This window comes from Coregonus lavaretus, assembly GCF_964263955.1.
Source record: "Coregonus lavaretus genome assembly, chromosome: 8".
Classification (NCBI taxonomy): domain Eukaryota; kingdom Metazoa; phylum Chordata; class Actinopteri; order Salmoniformes; family Salmonidae; genus Coregonus; species Coregonus lavaretus.
Genome location: NC_139995.1, coordinates 9,348,554 through 9,368,655, shown reverse-complemented (window position 1 = coordinate 9,368,655; position 20,102 = coordinate 9,348,554). Strand labels below are relative to the sequence as shown.

Below are 20,102 nucleotides of genomic sequence, written 5' to 3'. Positions count from 1 at the left end.
TAGTCATTGTATAAGTGTTCCCTCTGCTTCCTTGTCTGTGTGGGTGATTGTTTGTAGTGAGCTGTGTGTAGCTCGGTTGAGCTACCCTTACCTTGTTGTTGCCAGGGTAGTATTTTCCCCTGTGCCTGAGTTTTGTTGTCGCATGCTTGAGCAACTGTTTATCGACGGAATAAACTCTTCGGATGCATATTACTCTCCTGCGCCTGACTCCTTCTATCACACGCATCACAATACCTGATAGAGAAATTATAAATGTCCCACTATTCAGTGCCAACTTTACAAATGTAGAATTAAGTGTTTCACCCGTCAACTATGGTTACACACTTGGACCCATCGAGTTGCGGCATCAGCGTTCTGTTGCAGCCTGATAGCTACTTTCTCATGTCCAATCCCGTCGTTTCACAGGAGAATAATCTGTTTTGTAATTCGCTCTTTGATTGATGGAGCGAATGGTCTATTAGAGGCCTCCTGTAGCTCAGTTGGTAGAGCATGGTGCTTGCAACGCCTGGGTTGTGGGTTCGATTCCCACGGGGGGCCAGTATGAAAAATGCATGCACTCATTTTGGATAAGAGCGTCTGCTAAATGACTAAAATGCAAATGTAAAATGTCTAATGGTTTAAAAAGGACATGCAAACATGGAACTTTGCTAAATGAGGCCCACATAGAATGCTCTCTGTTTATCGCAACCAAGGGATTTACTGTCTTTTCCTGGCTGACGTTGATTAACTCAAAGCATTACTGAAACCTTATTTAGACTCTCAGACAGAAAACAAATTACTCTGAATTTTTTTGGGATTCAGATTCTGCCCTGTTTACAGAACCAGCTATAAAGCACTTGACTGCACGCTGAGGTATCGATTATGGAAGTGCCTACAGGCATCACTGAGTAGCCTACATTATCGTGTGGAATGGGGGTACTGTAGTAGGCTAAGTACAAGGCTATCTATAGCCCCCTTCTTTCCACTGTGCGGCAAGGTTAGGGAATGTAATGTATGTGGGAAAATGGTGGTACAGGGGTGGTGGACTGTGTGTGTGTGTGTGCGGTGAACAGTGTTCTAACCAGTGTAGGGAAAAGGAAAGGAAAGGTGCAGCAACACGCCTCTTATCATGCGGCACATGGATCGGGATATGCTGCTATGGCAACCCTCCTCCTCTGACCCACTGACGGGCTGTGCGTGGTGTGTCAGTGTGCTGTAGTGAGGGTGTGTGTATGCATGCACGTGTGTGTAGTTATGTGTGTGTGTGTTTGGAGGATGAAATTGCTTCATATTTACCTATTAAGAAGATTGCTCTGCATCCAAACATGTAATGGTGTAGTGGGAGACTTGGCAATGGATGTCTGTGGCTTGTACCTATTGTTAGAACTCCCCTCTGAATTCCTCCATGGCAGACATACTTTTGATGGTTTCAGATCAGCTATCAATGATTACAGCACAACGACTTGCAAGTGGTCATTACATTTGAATTGGGGTCATTAGAATGTAATCACTCTCTTTCCATAATAAGTATTGTTTCTGATGAATAAATTGAGCAACACAATGCTCAGTTAGATTACCATTCAGTATGCATAATGCTGTTTAAAATGCAGCACTATTCAGAATCTGACCAAAGAGATGTATATTAAGTATGTTCTACGTATTACCCAGTTAAGACAAATAATGGATTCCTTCATGTTAGCTAATCCATCATTTCAGTTTGCTCTTCTGGTAATGTAATTTCCATGGCAACGGTGAAAAAGCTTTGCACATGCTAGGAAATCGAGCTGCTCCGAGTATTGCCCCACCAGGCGTGAGCATGTGTCTCTCTCTCTCTCTCTCTCTCTCTCTCTCTCTCTCTCTCTCTCTCTCTCTCTCTCTCTCTCTCTCTCTCTCTCTCTCTCTCTCTCTCTCTCTCTCTCTCTCTCTCTCTCTCTCTCTCTCTCTCTCTCTCTCTCTCTCTCTCTCTCTGTCTCTGTAACCATTTACACTATGGGTCATTCTAATGGAAACTGCACATCAACACACCCATACTTGAATACATACAGTACAGTATTTGCCCCTAGTCATCTAATACTGGTCCACAAAGAAGGGAACAGTCTGCCTTCAATTTCCCTTTCCTGCATACATTGGACTCTACTCCACAGTCAGTCCTTGCTTGGCTTTCCTGACCAGCCTAGCAAAGTGCTTTCCTGACCCACATAAAGCCATGTGCAGAGTGATTAGGTCTGGGCCTGCTTGGCCGGACCCTCCAAAAGCCCTGCAGGGATTACGGTTTAGTAGGACCACTGCTCGGGGTCAGCCCTTTATGGGCCATGGCTCAAGTTTCAAGTTTTAATGTCACATGCACAAGTACAGTGAAATGCCTTACTTGCAAGCTCTAACCCCAACAATGCAGTAATCAATAACAATGTAATACTAAAAAGAACAAGGTAGAACAAAAACACACAAGATATAAAAATAAGAAATAAGAAGAACACGATAAAGTAAGTAAGCATAGTATATACAGGGTCAGTTCCAGTACCATATTTACAATGTGCAGGGATACTGGATCGATAAAGGTAGATAGGTATAGGGGTAAGGTGAAGAGGGCGGGGATCACTCTACCCCTGGGGCCGGGAGGGGTCTGGGGCCACATGTGAACAGAGGAGGCCCTCCCCTTACACACACACACACACACACACACACACACACACAGAGTGTGACACACATATGTGGGCAATATGGGAGGCCTATATCACTGGAGGGGTCAATAGTAAAAGACAGAATCAAGAAGACCACCACTACAGTATCACCTCCACATGCATGTCTGATAAACGGACCAGTAATTACAGTGAGGGAAAAAAATATTTGATCCCCTGCTGATTTTGTATGTTTGCCCACTGACAAAGACATGATCAGTCTATTATTTTAATGGTAGGTTTATTTGAACAGTGAGAGACAGAATAACAACAAAATAATCCAGAAAAACGCATGTCAAAAATGTTATAAATTGCTTTGTATTTTAAATAAGGGAAATAAGTATTTGATCCCTCTGCAAAACATCACTTAGTACTTGGTAGCAAAACCCTTGTTGGCAATCAGAGGTCAGACGTTTCTTGTAGTTGGCCACCAGGTTTGCACACATCTCAGGAGGGATTTTGTTCAACTCCTCTTTGCAGATCTTCTCCAAGTCGTTAAGGTTTCGAGGCTGACGTTTGGCAACTCAAACCTACAGCTCCCTCCACAGATTTTCTATGGGATTAAGGTCTGGAGACTGGCTAGGCCACTCCAGGACCTTAATGTGCTTCTTCTTGAGCCACTCCTTTGTTGCCTTGGCCGTGTGTTTTGGGTCATTGTCATGCTGGAATACCCATCCACGACCCATTTTCAATGCCCTGGCTGAGGGAAGGAGGTTCTCACCCAAGATTTGACGGTACATGGCCCCGTCCATCGTCCCTTTGATGCAGTGAAGTTGTCTTGTCCCCTTAGCAGAAAAACACCCCCAAAGCATAATGTTTCCACCTCCATGTTTGACGGTGGGGATGGTGTTCTTGGGGTCATAGGCAGCATTCTTCCTCCTCCAAACACGGCGAGTTGAGTTGATGCCAAAGAGCTCAATTTTGGTCTCATCTGACCACAACACTTTCACCCAGTTCTCCTCTGAATCATTCAGATGTTCATTGGCAAACTTCAGATGGCCCTGTATATGTGCTTTCTTGAGCAGGGGGACCTTGCGGGCACTGCAGGATTTCAGTCCTTCACGGCGTAGTGTGTTACCAATTGTTTTCTTGGTGACTATGGTCCCAGCTGCCTTGAGATCATTGACAAGATCCTCCCGTGTAGTTCTGGGCTGACTCCTCACCGTTCTCATGATCATTGCAACTCCACGAGGTGAGATCTTGCATTGAGCCACAGGCCGAGGGAGATTGACAGTTATTTTGTGTTTCTCCCATTTGCAAATAATCGCAACAACTGTTGTCACCTTCTCTCCAAGCTGCTTGGTGATGGTCTTGTAGCCCATTCCAGCCTTGTGTAGGTCTATAATCTTGTCCCTGACATCCTTGGGGAGCTCTTTGGTCTTGGCCATAGTGGAGAGTTTGGAATCTGATTGATTGATTGCTTCTGTGGACAGGTGTCTTTTATACAGGTAACAAACTGATATTAGGAGCACTCCCTTTAAGAGTGTGCTCCTAATCTCAGCTCGTTACCTGTATAAAATAAACCTGGGAGCAATCTTTCTGATTGAGAGGGGGTCAAATACTTATTTCCCTCATTAAAATGCAAATCAATTTATAACCTTTTTGACATTCGTTTTTTTGGATTTTTTTGTTGTTCTTCTGTCTCTCACTGTTCAAATAAACCTACCATTAAAATTATAGACTGATAATTTCTTTGTCAGTGGGCAAACATACAAAATCAGCAGGGGATCAAATACTTTTTTCCCTCACTGTAATTATATGACCGTAGCCCTGGGGTCATGTGAACGTCTCTGTATCATGTCAATGATGTCATGTCATCACTCACGGCAGCAGGCTCCATTACAACCATATCAGGGCTAGGTGTCCTGGTGTGCCTCTGTGATGTAATGTTTAGTAAGGGAACCCTCCTGTCCTGTCTGAAGTCTAGTCTGGCTGATGTTTTCCAGCCCAACGATCAGAGGGAGTCCATTTCCACATGGACATACAGAGCTCCAGTCTCAGATTGACTCACCGATGCATCTCAGAGCCATTACTGTTTTACTGCTAGTGTTACTGGAGCTACTGTGTTGTATCACCTTGCCTTGCTGCTGATGGCAGCACAATCCTGTTAGCTTTGCCAGGGTTAAGCTCAATACAAATCGAAATAACTGTAAGATTAGAGCTCTACTGGAGCAGTGCAGCGCTGTCTCTCTTTTTCATGTACTGATTGAATAAGAGGATAAAGTGCAGGGTGTGCCAGTGGACACTGAGCTTGATACTCAGAGAGCTGCTTAGTCACCTTAATAATGCATCTATAATGCATTACTTCAGAGTAATTCTCCACGTTCCATGATACAGTTCTTGAATATAAATTGATTAATAAAAGTATGTGGACAAAGTGTGCACAAATAGAATACAATGTACAAAATGCAAAATAAAGACTGTACTGGTCAGGCACCAGCTGCCGACAAATGCAGCAATGACACCCAAGTCATTCTGCCAATCCTAGCCATTGTCCATGCCATAGCGAGCTCCCTCACTCTGGGCTCATTGTGCCTTCTGCTGGAAGGATTGTGTAATTACACCATTAGCATTGGGAGTCATTGATTGATTTTCTAAGTTGGTGTTCCACTGGGTAATCAAAGGTGCTGTCAAAGAGCAGTGCATACCTGTCCTGATTATAAAGTGGATATAGCTTTCTACAACAGCCTCTGGATACCTACCTTATTTCATACCATGTAGATGAAGAGACTCAGCTGGCACCTATCAATATTTTAGCTGATTTTATGGACTACCTCAGCCAATTCCAATTCTGGATTCATATTTAAGAATCATTCTGAGAGAGGGTGGTGCAGAGCTCTGTCTCCTATCCCCCTGTCCTCCTCTCCCTCTCTCCATCCCTCCACCCCTCTCATTTATACCAACAGAAATGGCTGTCTTTTTAGACATAAAAGGCAGGGGCATATCTACCAATTTTAACTAAACATCAAACATGGATTTGCAGAAATGTTAAGCCGACCAGACAGCTTTGCTCTTTACCTTTCAACTGGTCCAGCAGAAAGAGCTGACAGATACTGATAGATAAAGACCACAGCCATGAAGGTCAGAGCATGAAAGCAGCTTCCTGTTGGTCTGTCTGCAGCAGTACAGCCAACAGCAGTTAACCACAGCAAAGAGAGTGCAGCACATGTTATGAGTTACCTCCGTTGCCTGCAGTACGCAGTTATCGCAGTCATTCACACTGACAGTGGAAATCAGTGTTTAAACAGCTTGCGCATATCCCAGCCGATACTGCTATGTTCTTGAACGGTGAGTCGTGACCTTAGCAAACATTTTGGAGAGGTTGTTTCAGACACAAGACATTTGGTCAGTAGGTAATGGTTATATTAGTAGTTACAGCTTAGTAAAGGTTACATTTAGGATAGTTGACAGCTTGTTTAGCAGCACTCTGAGTTGGTCACATAAACAGGAGACAGGAGATGTAAAGCATGGGTGTACAGTATTTGTATACATGCCTGATATACTGCAGTCCATTTCAAAGGCGGCAGGTAATCTGTTTCCTGGGAATGGCTTTCACTTTAAGCATTATGTTCGAAAGCACTTCACAAATACAGTTATTATCGTTATTATGATGGAAGTTCAATTGAATTCAATTACAGGTGTTATTGGTGAGAAAGGGATGTGGCTCTCTCACTGAATAAAGAAAAACGGCAACAGGGAAACTGTCAACCGATTGTTTACCACATCATTTGTATCAAAGATCAGGGTATGAGTATCAGTAGATGCAGGAAGACACCACAGTCTTTTATTGTGGTTTCATCACCGCAGTCCATGTGGTTGGAGCATATCATTAGTTTTTCTCTTCGGACAGAAATCTTCCCATTGCCTGTTGTGTGGCTGGTGCTAGCTGATAACAGATCACTGGCTGTTTGGTCTGGCCCAACTCAGGAACTACCATGGCAGATAAATCTTAGCCTCGCGAGCCAGCCTGATCTTGCGAGCTTACATAAATGATTCGCTACACAGATACATGAAGTGATGAGGTGAAGTGAAACAGAATGAGAACGCAGCAGTCTGGAGGGTCTGGGATCAGGGTAGATATACAGTATTGGCATACTCTTGTTCCTTCTATGTGTAACATTTCAAAGGGTGTCACAATGAAACATTTTTGTAAATAGGCTGTATGCATACATATCTAGCTAGCTTGGGCCATGTCATGATGATGAGCCCTGAGACGGCCATCATCACATTCAGTCGGACATTCCCTTTTAAAATGTGTACTTCACGCTGTCTATCATCTTGCCTCCTGAGCCTAGCTATCCCCGCCATTGGCCATGAGACACGATACCCTTTGATAGTATGTGCTTTAGCCAACTCTTTCAACATTGCCATGCATTGGACCATCAGGCCAGTACAGACCCATGACACACAGACAATTTACAGTGCCATTTAGATTGAACCAATTAGCCTTGAATCTTCAGACATGTGCTGGTCTGGTGTGGTGTGGGTGGGGATGAACCTTCTTGGCTCACACAGTGCACCTCCCAGAGTGGTTGGATGCTCCTCTGACCTGATGACATCACGGTGAGAACGCTCTGTTACTAATGAGGGGAGGAACCAGAATAACATTTTCCAAGGTTCTTCATACCCTGCTGGAGGTCCCGGTTACATTATGTTGTGGTTGTCTAAGCCTTGTGAGTCATTCAGTTCACAGAGTTAATGTAGGATAGTCAACCCAGCCTATGCCAGGACTTATTTTCCACCCTGGTCTCAGCAAGTAAATACTATTATAACTTAAGTTAAAAGGAATAGGATATGGAGCAATATGCATTTAGCTACAGAAACACAATGGGTGTATTTATGGTTGTAGTGTACTGGTCTATTCATATTCTAAGTCTAAGTGAACATTAGCTGCTTCTCTATGTTTTCATTTCTCCTCCCTGGTGGTCCTCCGACTGAAGGTCAAGCAGGGAGGACACTCAGTCAAGCTGGCCTCCTGGAAGACAGGCAGACAGTGAGGCGGTGTCCATGATCGCTCCAATGCTTCAGCTTAGCAGGAGGTGGAGCATAGAGAAGAGAGACAGCCCAGAGAGAGTATATGAATAGTTTAGGTTATATTGATTAGCTTTCCAAATCCAATTTTATTTTTCACATGCTTTGTAAACAACTGGTGTAGACTAACAGTGAAATGCTTACTTATGGGCCCTTTTACATTTTAGTCATTTAGCAGACGCTCTTATCCAGAGCGACTTACTGTTAGTGAGCGCATCCATTTTTCATACTGGGCCCCCGTGGGAATCGAACCCACAACCCTGGCGTTGCAAGCGCCATGCTCTACCAAATCAGCTACAGGAGGGCCAGTATGTTGGGCCTTCCCAACAATACAGAGAGAACATTTGAAAAATAACATCCTCTATGTGCATGTTTTAAGCCGATGCAGTGCTGACATATATAGCCTACAGCAAAGCAAGGTTTCCCCTAACTTCCAGATTAATTCTGCAAATGTTGTACTTATTATTTCTCTGTACATTTAACTCATTGTAATCTTAAACATAATATCTTGTCATATGCCATGTAATCTCCATATTATGCATATAACCCTAAAGAGGGCAATAATTCCAGGGTCATTGAACAATTAGTTTATTCAAGTAGCTATAATGGTGGTGTCGATGATATGATGTGGGTTACATGCGCGGTTTTGGGAACAGTTGAACAACAGATGTTAGCCATCAGGAGAGGGAGAGTAGGGGGGTCACTTTTAGGGGGTGTTTCCTAACCGTTTCGCAGTCCTTACTGGGCGAACAGGGAATAGGAGGTTGTTGCAGTGAATATCAGAATTTGAATGCAGCGTTGAGCGTTCCTTGAGGCTATATGGATGTTACGGGAAATAATTAAAAAATGCTCTTTGATGTCAGAATTGCGCGAATATGAGCGGACGTGTGCTAATTGGGAAAGTGCCGCCGATGCCGCAGCGTCAGCGGACGGCGCCTTGTGCGAAAAGGACAATACATTTTACTCCGAGTCCAAGGTAAGCACTAAGCAGAGATCTGCAGCGATACAGATCCGCGTGTATCACTGTCAGACAATGTATTGTAGCTCTGTAAATTATTCTGAATACAGTGAACACGTGGAATTTGAAAATAGTTTGTTTGACTCAAGAGTTGAACAAGGAAATGTTTAGAATGTATCATTGTAGCTTACCGGATGAAATGATGAAAATTAGGTTGGCTACTGTAAAAAAACAACAACAACAAAAACATTGAAAATACATTTAAATAGTGTATTTTAGTTCGTAAAAAAAGTTAATTTAATTATTTTATTGAAATTAATCAACTAAAATGCAGAGTTTCAAGTGTTGATGTTGAAAAGAATAGATCCCTCATCAGTTTATTTTATCTATCCACAGCAGCGTTCCTATGGGAAAATCTTGATACTTTTTTCTGGCTAATGTAATAGTGTTTGGCTACAATTACTAGCTTATAGGCTATATAATCAAAATACTGACATTTTCAGTATTTCTTCTAAAAAGTGATGTATATCTCTAGGCTACCTGGGGGTTAATTGTTCAAATGGAGCTACATCAAAGTGACTCAATATTTTTCTTATCAAGCAAAGATCTAGACTGGCAAATGAGGTCGTGTTAGATACAGACTTGGCACTTGTTTGTCACAAGCAATTATAGGATTGGTCAAAAGAACACTCTCCATGATGGAATTGTGGCAACAGTACCACAGCTATCTGGGTAATTGAAGATTCCTTGAGCGTTCAGCCACAGGTATGCGCTCCCAAGAGTGACAAACTATATTTTTGCCTAGCTGTGCTGTCTGCCTTCTTTCCCCCAGACATAGTTGTTGTCACCAGACCAGGGACAGATACTGTTGAAAGGTGCGCTTGATTTAGCTTGGAGTTTGCACTTTTGGGACTATTCCATCGGTTCTATATACTTGGCAAACTAAATCAAGCACAGCTAAAGTATTTGAAAGTATTTGGCACAGGTCTGGTTGTTGCATACTGTTTTGTGCGAAGACTTGACCATGAATGGTCAATGCCCCTTCTACTACTCCATAATATCTATAGGGTAACACGTCCCACATGTTTGTGTGTATGTCTGCTTTACAAACCTAGTTATGTTTGCACTGTGTCAAAAGTTAAAATTGTCTCTTTAATCATGACTGGCTACCTGGTCCCTGCATCCGGCCTTTAAGTTCTACAAGTAACTACCTGGTAAATAGCGAGCTGTAATAAAATAGTTAGTTATAATTGGATAACATCAGTGGCAGCTGGTCTCTAATAGTGTAGACTGGTGTTTGGGCTTTCAACAAGATGGATGAGTGTTCATTAATTAGCCTTTTAAATTAATTAAGGCAGTAATACATTGTACTAAATAATACATTTTAGACAACACCTTTGTCAAGAACTTCATCAAGGTCACATTACAATCACATCAAAAGTGGGACACTCCAATAGTATGCAGCAGCGGTGGTTTTAAACCCGGTCAGATGACATGTATCCCTGTGTGTGTGGAGAAAGCTCCATGTTGTTTTATTAGGTTTGATGCCTGGATGCTTATCCAAATGGACCACTTATTAGCCTTGTAGGAATGACATCAAAGTCTCAAGGTAGTGTTTGTCTTTTGTCGTTCTCTGCATGATCAATTCAGCTGTTTGTTTCTGTAGTCCCAGCTGTATGAATATGGTTGAAATAAATCATTATAGCGCAAAAGGCTTTTTTTGTGCTTCATCACATTTCTCTGCACAATAAGACATGTTTTTATCTATTGTGATTGATTGAATCAAGTGAAATCATTGTTAGGTTTAATATCCCTGCATTATGGAGAAAGTTGTCTTCTAGCAGTCAGATAGTCTAGTAGCCATGCAAGCTACGTACAATGACGTGCTTTGGGGTCCAATAAGTAAGAGTCATCTTGTTGCACACAGCTGGTCCCAGTGTAGAATGTAGATCATATTTTTCCCACCACCCCTCTTCCCCCACCACCCAACCCCTCCCTCAATCGTTCAAACCTAAACATTTTCTCAGAGACAGAAATTCAAATAATAGCACTAACGCATCAATCAGCCGGTAAGCTTGGAGCAGTGCCACAGAAAACAAAAGGCTAGTTTCTACCCCAATGTATGAAGTATGTATATAGTTCAGTTCCTCCCACCCTCCTTGTCTGAATTTCACTTCCGAAATGTAAGCTGCAAAGTAGACACATGTTGCAATATCAACAGACTACAGCAGGGTTCCCCAACTGGCGGCCCGCGGGTCAAAGGTTTTATTTGCTAGCCAAGTTTTCTGAGCCAATTTTTTTTATATACACTGAACAAAAATAGAAACGCAACATGCAACAATTTCAACGATTTTACTGAGTTACAGTTTATATAAGTCAATTGAAATAAATTCATTAGGCCCTAATCTATGGATTTCACATGAATGGGAATACAGATATGCATCTGTTGGTCATAGATACCTTCAAAAAAAGGTAGGGTGGTGGATCAGAAGCCAAGTTTGTTAGTGTGTTGTTACTGTGAGCTGAGATGCCTGCTATTTGTCCTAGTCCACGTGATGAAATCCCTGCTGGTTTGTGGTTGTTAAAAGACTACCACGGACTACTAAATGTTTATAGCATTGTTGCTTAGAGTGTCGACAAATGCGGCTTACCTCAGTCCTCTGTATAAAGTCCATAGACCAAGAAGTCTATTTCAACCTTCGCACATCACAAAACTCTGCTTAGCATTAAATATATTAACTCCCAATCTTTCACTCTTCGATATGTATTTTCTCAATGCTGGCTAGACATGTGACTAATAGGTCAGATGGATGCATTCGTACTAGTCTTGAAATGTTATTAAGAGTTTTGGAAAGGATATTAACTGATAATTGCCAGTAATTTCTGTGGACTATCTGTTTGGGTACAGGACTTATTTAAAGGTATAGTTCGGGATAAGCCCCTTTATATACTTCCCCAAAGTCTGTTTTATTTAGAGTTAGCAATTGCAATGACGCTAGCAACTTCCTTCAAACTGCACTCGGATACATAAAAATTGTATCCACAAGTTCATCTGACCCGGGGGAAGTAGATAAAGGGCCAAAATTGCCTTAATTGCCAAAATCCCGAACTATCCTGAGGGGGTTGTGTTTGACAACTACCTATGGAGAGCACTGCAGTCCAGCAAAAGATCAGTCTTAAAACTCTCAGCTCCACAACCACAAATTAAACATCACTCAACACCCTGTCTCTGTGTTGGCCAACAGTTCTGTGTGTGTTTGATTGATGGAAAGTCTGTTTTATGTCTACCTGTTAAGGGATAGGAAATAAAGATACTACTTTGTTGATTGAAGTAGTCACTTAGGGTGATTGGCTCTTCTGAGAAATGCACGATTAGTACACTTTAGTTGATTTTATGGCTGATAACAACATGTCATATACTTTCTCCTGTTATGATTATGCTTTACATTTATGGTTGCAGTTATTTTCAGAGTGCAAAATGATATAGTGAAGTATTCCAGTGACTGTTAGATTCTAGGTCTCAACCAATGGCCTTTTTTGGACTCACTCAACCATAGCCATGTGATTAAAGGGATACTTTGAGATTTTGGCAATGAGGCCCTTTGTAGTTCCCCAGCATACTAGCAGATACCCATAGACTTCCAGTCATTGTGCTAACGCTAGTTAGCATTGGCTCGCGAAACTACCTCTAACTTCCTTCATGTTGGGCACAGAGACATAAAAATTCATCTGACTCTGGGGAAGTAGATAAAGTAGATACATTCTGACATACAGTGCATTCGGAAAGCATTCAGAACCCTTGACTTTTTCCACATTTTGTTACGTTACAACATTATTCTAAAATTGATTAAATTGTTTTTTTTCCCTCATCAAGCTACACACAATACCCCATAATGACACGTTGTAGAAACATCTCAAGGATGATCAATGGAAACAGGATGCACCTGAGCTCAATTTGGACTCTCATAGCAAAGGGTCTGAATACTTATGTAAATAAGGTATTTTGTTGATATTTCTTTATACATTTCAGCAAAAAATGTAAAGCCTGTTTTCACTTTGGATTATGGATTATTTCGATGAGGAGATTGATGAGGGGAAAAAATTATGTAATCCTTTTTTGAATAAGGCTGTAACGTAACAAAATGTGGAAAAAGTCAAGGGGTCTGAATACTTTCCGAATGCACTGTATCCCTTTAAGTCCAATTGCCTCCTCTGCTTCAGCATTTTTATGGGCCATTTTTGTCTCCCTGTGTTTTTTTGTAACATATGCTATTCCATGTTCCATCGACTTGCTAACTGCAGAGTAGAAACCCACAAAGAGCAACAATTTCAACTCAGTGGGGCAGAAAGGGAAGTTAGGAATGACTCAGCTTTCCAAGGGTCTTATTACTGTATCTACATTTTCTCTCTGCCACGTTTGTGTGTCCGGATAAAAAATTGATTGCTACTTACCCCTGCCAAACTAATGAGAGGTAGCATAATAATTATGTAAATCTAAGAAATACTTAAGCACTCTGGAGATATTTCTATTGAAACCATAAAGGCATACAAAGCTCTCTTCAAAACCTCTTCTCTCCATTTCAAAAGTCTCTGCTTTAAATTCGATACTGTTTTGTCCTGCTCTGACCCTTACGTGACAATAATCCTCTCGACTACATACTCCACCCCTCCTGAAATGAAATTGTATGCAATGATCTGTATATTCGGAGTGTGAGATTAAAATGACTTCCTATTCAAATGTATTCAGAGGATGCATTTGGTCTACAATTTTATTTGCTCTCTTGCGAGCGAGCAGCAGATTTCTGGGCTACAGTGCCACACTGTGACTGCTCATCCTTGTCCCCCTCCCTCCCTCCCTCCTCTCACGTAGGGGCCTCTCCATGGTGAACCAGGCCAGCAGACAGGCGGCAGGGTGGCAGCCCAGACCCTCAGGCAGCTGTCACTGTGATTTCCCCTTCTCCTCTAATTCCCTACCTCCTCTTTTCTATCACTCCTTGGAACACGCCATCCCATCTCCTTGACCCTAAGCTGCCTGTCAACCCACTGCCACCCTCGGCCTGTCAACTTGATTTAACAGACACGTCCCGTGCTGAGGAAACTTCAGTCAAAGTGCCACTCATGGAGCTGTAGTTTGTTATTAAGATGATGTGATGCACACAAGAGAGAGTAAAGAGAGTTCCTAGTTGTGTTGTTAGAGTCAAAGCAGCTGTGTTGTGTAACCTAGGCATCCCTTGCCTGATCAAACAGCTTGTAGCTAGAGATCCCTACTTCCTCTGGCAGTTACCATGGTATCCCTTCAGGAGGACAGATGGACATGTCAAAGCTGTTGCCAATTTAGGCCTACTTTTGTCTTCTTCTTCAATAACCTCCTCTGTAACTACACAGTTACTCTTAGATAACTTTATAACTGTTAATACACAGTACCTATTCCTTTCTACAGTCCCATGCTCTGCTTTATTATAACCTTTGACCCCTTCTTTCTGCAGTTGGGATGAGAGCAGCTCTATCAGCAGTGGGCTCAGCGATGGCTCTGTAGACAACCTCAGCTCTGAGGAGTTCAACGCCAGCTCCTCCCTCAACTCCCTGCCCACCACACCCCTCGGCTCCAGACGCAACTCCTCTGTCATGGTGAGTAAAGGCCACATTCAATCACAACAGCCTTAGCTAGGTTTATGCACTTCTGTTTACAAACAATGGAGGCTACTATCTGCACACACACACAGTAAGCAGATACTGGTATTTTGAGAAAATCATACTCTAGTAGATTTAAGGGAACAACTTGTTTCTGTTTGAGTTATGGAAGAACACAGTTAAATAAGTCCTTTGTCCTCAAAAGTGTACATCAGTATTTCAGACTGACATTGCACCCATTGCCCCGTCTCACTGTCCTCCTGCCTGCCTGTGTCTTTGATTCACCCTCTGCAGATGCGTGTCAAATCTGCCTGAGTCATTTGGGTCCCAAAGAAGCAGTTCACATGACAGACACTGCAATGTCATTAAATCAGAAATAGTTTAAGTGTTACTAGATTAAATGAACTCATTAGGAATTTGGGGCACCACGGGTGTGAGAGTGTGATTTGAAGGAGTCAGGCGCAGGAATGTAAATCACAGTATACAGAGTTTATTCCGTAGTACACAGTTACGCTGGATAGCGTCAACAGTCCTGTGCGCAAAACAGGTGCACTGGAACAAATACAGGCACACGGGGAAAATATACCCCGGCAATACAACGTACAGGTAGCTCCACCGAGCTACACTCATCTCACATGAAACAATCACCCACAAGGACAAGGGGGCAGAGGGAACACTTATACATGTACTAATGAGGGGAATATGAACCAGGTGTGTGTAATTGACAAGACAAGACAAATGGAATGATGAGGTATGGAGCGGCAGTGGCTAGATGGCCAGTGACGACGAACGCCGAAGGCTGCCCGAACAAGGAGGGGAGGCAGCTTCGGAGGAAGTCGTGACATTACCCCCCCATTGACGGGCAGCTCCAGCAGGAGGACGCGGAGCAGGGCGAGCCGGATGGTGAGGAGAGACACATGAAACGAGGGGTTAAACGGTAATCAGGGGGGAGTAATAACCTATAGGTAACCTCGTTGATTCTCCTCAGGACTTTGAACGGACCCACAAACCGCGGCCTCAGCTACCGGCAGGGCAGGCGGAGGGGCAGATTCCGGGTCGAGAGCCAGACCCGATCACCCGGTACGAAGACCGGGGCCTCACTGCGGTGGTGGTCAGCGTTGGCCTTCTGACGACGCACGGCACGTTGGAGATGGACGAACCAGTTGGTAACCTAAAACACATTGGAATGGTGTTAGGTTAGTGGAGGAGTGACGGAGAGAGTTCTGGGCATATTCGGCCCATGGCAAGAACACCGACCACTCCTCCGGCCGGTCCTGGCAGTAGGACCGCAGGAACCTACCCACATCCTGATTCACCTGTTCCACCTGCCTATTAGACTCGGGGAGGAAACCAGAGGTCAGGTTGACCGAGACCCCCAGACGTTCCATGAATGCCTTCCAGACCTTGGATGTGAACTCTGGACCTCGGTCAGACACTATATCCTCTGGTACCCTGTAGTGCCGGAAGACGTGTGTAAACAGGGCCTCCACAGTTTGCAGGGCCATGGGGAGACTGGGCAGAAGAAGGAGGCAGCAGGCCTTGGAAAAGCGGTCCACAATGACCAGGATGGTGGTGTTACCTTGGGAGAGGGGAAGATCAGTCAGGAAATCAACACTCAGATGAGACCATGGTCGTTGTGGAACTGGTAAAGGTTGTAACTTACCCGCTGGGAGGTGCCTAGGTGCCTTACTCTGGGTGCACACTGAGCAGGAGGAGAGATACACCCTCACGTCCTTAGCCAAGGTAGGCCACCAGTACTTTCCAGTCAGGCAGCACACTGTACGACCGATAGATCAGATGATCACGGATAAGAGCAGGCACGTACTGCAGCCCAGCTGGACACTGAGGTGGAGATGGCTCTGTGCGTAACGCCTGCTCTATATCCGCGTCCATCGCCCATACTACCGGCGCCACAATGCAGGAGGCCGGGAGTATGGGGGTGTTGTCTCTGGGCCTCTCCTCTGTGTCATACAGCCGTAACAATGCGTCTGCCTTCACGTTCTTCGTACCCGGGATGTATGATCGTGTGAAATCAAACCGGGTGAAGAATAGAGCCCACCTGTCCTGGCGAGGATTCAGCCTCCTCGCTGCCCGGATGTACACCAGGTTACGGTGGTCCGTCCAGACGAGGAAAGGGTGTTTCGCCCCTTCGAGCCAATGCCTCCACACGGTCAGGGCTCAGACAACAGCCAACAGCTCCTGATCACCAACGTCGTAGTTCTGCTCCGCCGGGCTGAGCTTCTTAGAGAAGAAGGCACAGGGGTGGAGCTTGGGTGGCGTGCCCGAGCGTTTAGATAGGACAGCGCCTATCCCTACCTCGGACGCATCCACCTCCACTACGAACGGTAGTGATGGATCAGGGTCGGCCAGTACCAGGGCTGAGGTGAACAGACCCCTCAGGTTACTGAAGGCCCTGTCTGCCTCAGCAGACCAACGGAACCGGGACGGCCCACCCTTCAACAGAGATGTAATGGGAGCTGCGACCTTGCCAAAGCCTCGGATAAACCTCTGATAGTAGTTGGCGAAGCCAAGAAAGCGCTGCACCTCGGCCAATTACGCACGGCTGAAATGTGATCTCCCTCCATCTCCACACCTGAGGTGGTAATGCGGTATCCGAGGAAGGAGACAGGCCGCTGGAAAAACATACACTTCTCTGCCTTGGCATAAAGGTCATTTTCCAACAGTCGGGCCAGCACTTTGCGAACCAGGGACACATGCTCGGTGCACGTAGCGGAATATACCAGAATGTCATCGATGTAGACCACTACACCACGACCAAGCATGTCCCGAAACACCTCGTTCACAAAGGACTGGAAGACGGATGGAGCATTCATCAAACCGTAGGGCACCACCAGGTATTCATAATGCCCCGAGGTTGTGCTGAATGCTGTCTTCCACTCATCCCCCTCTCGGATACAAACCAGGTTGTACGCACTCTGATATCTAATTTGGTGCAGAAGCGCGCCCCATGCATTGACTCGATCACAGAAGGAATGAGGGGGAGAGGATAACTCAATCGTATTGTCTCCTTGTTCAGTAGTCGATAAACAATGCAAGGGCGCAGACCGCTATCTTTCTTCTTCACAAAAAAGAAACTTGAGGATGCGGGACGTATATACCCCTGGCGCAGGGATTCGGTGACGTATGTTTCCATAGCCTCCGTTTTAGCCTGTGACAGGGAGGTTCCTGGGAGGCACAGCGTCTACCTGCAGGTTTATCGTGCAATCCCCCGCCCGACAAGGTGGTAACTTGGTCGCCTGCATTTTTTTGGGTCTCCCGGACGTGGCCGGCTACGACAGAGCCTGGATTCGAACCAGGATCTCTAGTGGCACAGATAGCACTGCGATGCAGTGCCTTAGACCACTGCGCCACTCGGGAAGTTACAATGTCCTTTTTCTTAGTTGTCTGTTTACTTTCATTCATTCTGGAAGTGGTCTTCTGAGGACGACTAATCAGCCGTGTTAATTTTGGGGTGATGAGAGCAGTGTAATAGACGATGGTTTGAAGAGAGGAAAAGGATGGTCCCACTTAAATTCACCTTCTTAGATACAGTACTTAGAACAGCTACTCAGCCGTAACATTGATCGTTAGTGGAGGCAACTTTGTCGTCTTCACCTCGTGTTGATCTTCAGGGTCGGAACCAATATGGACAAAAGCTGCAGCTTGAGGTCCGTCTAGTCTGATCTGATAATTCTTATCTCAATCTTTATGCACTTTGGTAAAGAGGGGCGTTTCCGTCATACTGACATGCTGTCTGAGCTCCCTCGGGCGTGGCTAGTTACGAGGCAAAAGTATTATTATCACTATGATTTTGTTAGAAAGCTAAAATCACATTCCTATCTTCACGAAAACATTGTCTTCCTCCTTGATATTTTCTACCCAAGGTAAAGGATGTAAGCCTGATATCCACAGTGTAAAAGCTCTTCAAGTCACAATGTTTTCATTATAACGCCTTTATAACATTTTGAATGACATCACAAAATATACAATAATTTTCCATATTCCATTTCTCATCATTCCCAATGTTTGGATGTTGAAATATATTGTCCCAATGTTCATTGTTGGATGTTGAAGTTTTTGGGCGGCAAAAGTCTCTGAAACAAAGGACATTCCTTTCACCATACTAGGATGCCAGAGATAGATTCTCCTATCTCTAATTTATGGCAGTATTAAGGTGTCAAGACCGGCGCAGTGGGTTAGAGGGTCTGGTTGTTGTCGGCCATTTGCCAAGCTGATGTGAGGCCTTTGATCCTCACCCAAGGAGAGTCATGACAATGTGTTATTGTGCACCACTGAAAGTTGTTTACGGCAATGGGCTGCCCCATTACCCACTCATTTGAAATCAAAGTGATGTTTAAAATTTTATTTAACACTGCAACATCATTCATCCAACTTACAGTTGGTGGAAATCTGAACTAGATTTAAAGTCAATTTTGTAGATAGTTGACCCACTTTTGGTAGGTGACCTCTCAGGGGAATAAACAGTCACTGATATCGCTTCATAAGGCACTTCAAATAGCCCTTTAGTAACCCCTTCACTAACCCTCACATCACAAATGATAAATGCAAACTTTCAGTAATCAATTACGTTTTGAGAATACAGTACATATCTTATTCTTCATTGGCGTGGTAAGTACAGAGGTTCTCACTCTATCCACAGGTGAAAAATGCTTTTCAGACGGCTTGTCAATTCTGGTGTTACTGTGGCAACACTGATTCTTTCTTCTGTTCTCCTCCTTGTCCCAGAGAGAGCATATTGATGAAGCATGGGGATTAGTATAGCTGACTGAGCCATCTGTCACTATATCACGTTATGAGGAGCGCTGCCAAGACACACTGTGCCCAATTCTCAAAGCAGCTATATACAGTAGACATACAGTACATTTTCCAGTGTAGCACCTGTCTAGAAAGAGTTTAGTTTTTTTCTGTGATCATATTTTTGGATGATAGCTTACCACAGAATTTCCCTGTCATGGCTTAGTTGGTTTCATGCTGTAGTTACTTGTACACTAAAGCAGTGTCAACCTTGTATTAACAAACACTTCAGGGATGGATTAGGTGAAACAGCATTGTGTCCATGTTGTTTTAATAAATGAGTTTGGTGGTGCTTAATGAAGAGAATAGCTGTGACTCAGTAGTTGTGCCCTACAGGATGGTACTATATTGTTTTGGTCACTCCCAGCCTTGCCCGCTGTGCAGAATATTATCGTAAGGAAAGGTCACAGTGAATAATTCTCAGTTGGTTCTAGTTTAATTGGGCAGTTAATAATGTGCCTACCCTGCATACGATGAAAGAGCAGTACTTATGTTACAGGGTTGCAGCCTGCAAAGAAGCCAGTTATTTTCCCCGCTTAGAAAGAGGAGGGCATTGAAAAACAGTGGTAAAATAGCAGAGGCAAAATGTTGGCATTTGGAACCGAGTAAATCAGCCCAGACTTACCAAGTTTTCATGTAGCACATGTCACCCGAAATGCATGTCACGAGTATGTACTGTAATGTGCCTTGAAAATGTCAAGTCAAAACTCTGATCATCCATGACGCACCAACATTTGTGGGATTCAAGAGAACACATGAGCCATGATGCATCCTTTCTAGTTCAAATTACTACTGGGGTGAAAGTCTCAGTGACTTCAGAAAGATCTCTGGTGTTATACAGAATAGGCTTATCAGTACCTCCCACATGCTCGCCCTGTGGAATGCAGACAGACACAGACGGGACAGCAGAGATTACTGAGCGTAAACTGAGGGTCTTCCACAGATAACAAACACAGTATCACACACACACATAAACCTGGGTGTCTCTCACATGACTCCAAATATTCAAT

At 44.0% G+C, this 20,102-nt stretch overlaps 1 protein-coding gene across 1 annotated transcript in view; it reads left to right on the top strand.

The window, feature by feature from the left end:
* Positions 1-20,102, top strand: part of LOC311133489 (neuron navigator 1-like) — a 130,990-nt gene that overhangs the window by 66,537 nt on the left and 44,351 nt on the right. Inside the window, exon 5 of the mRNA XM_084166977.1 lies at positions 14,133-14,274. Within this exon, the coding sequence (XP_084023103.1) occupies positions 14,133-14,274 (142 nt within the window). The remainder of the gene's footprint in view (positions 1-14,132; positions 14,275-20,102) is intronic.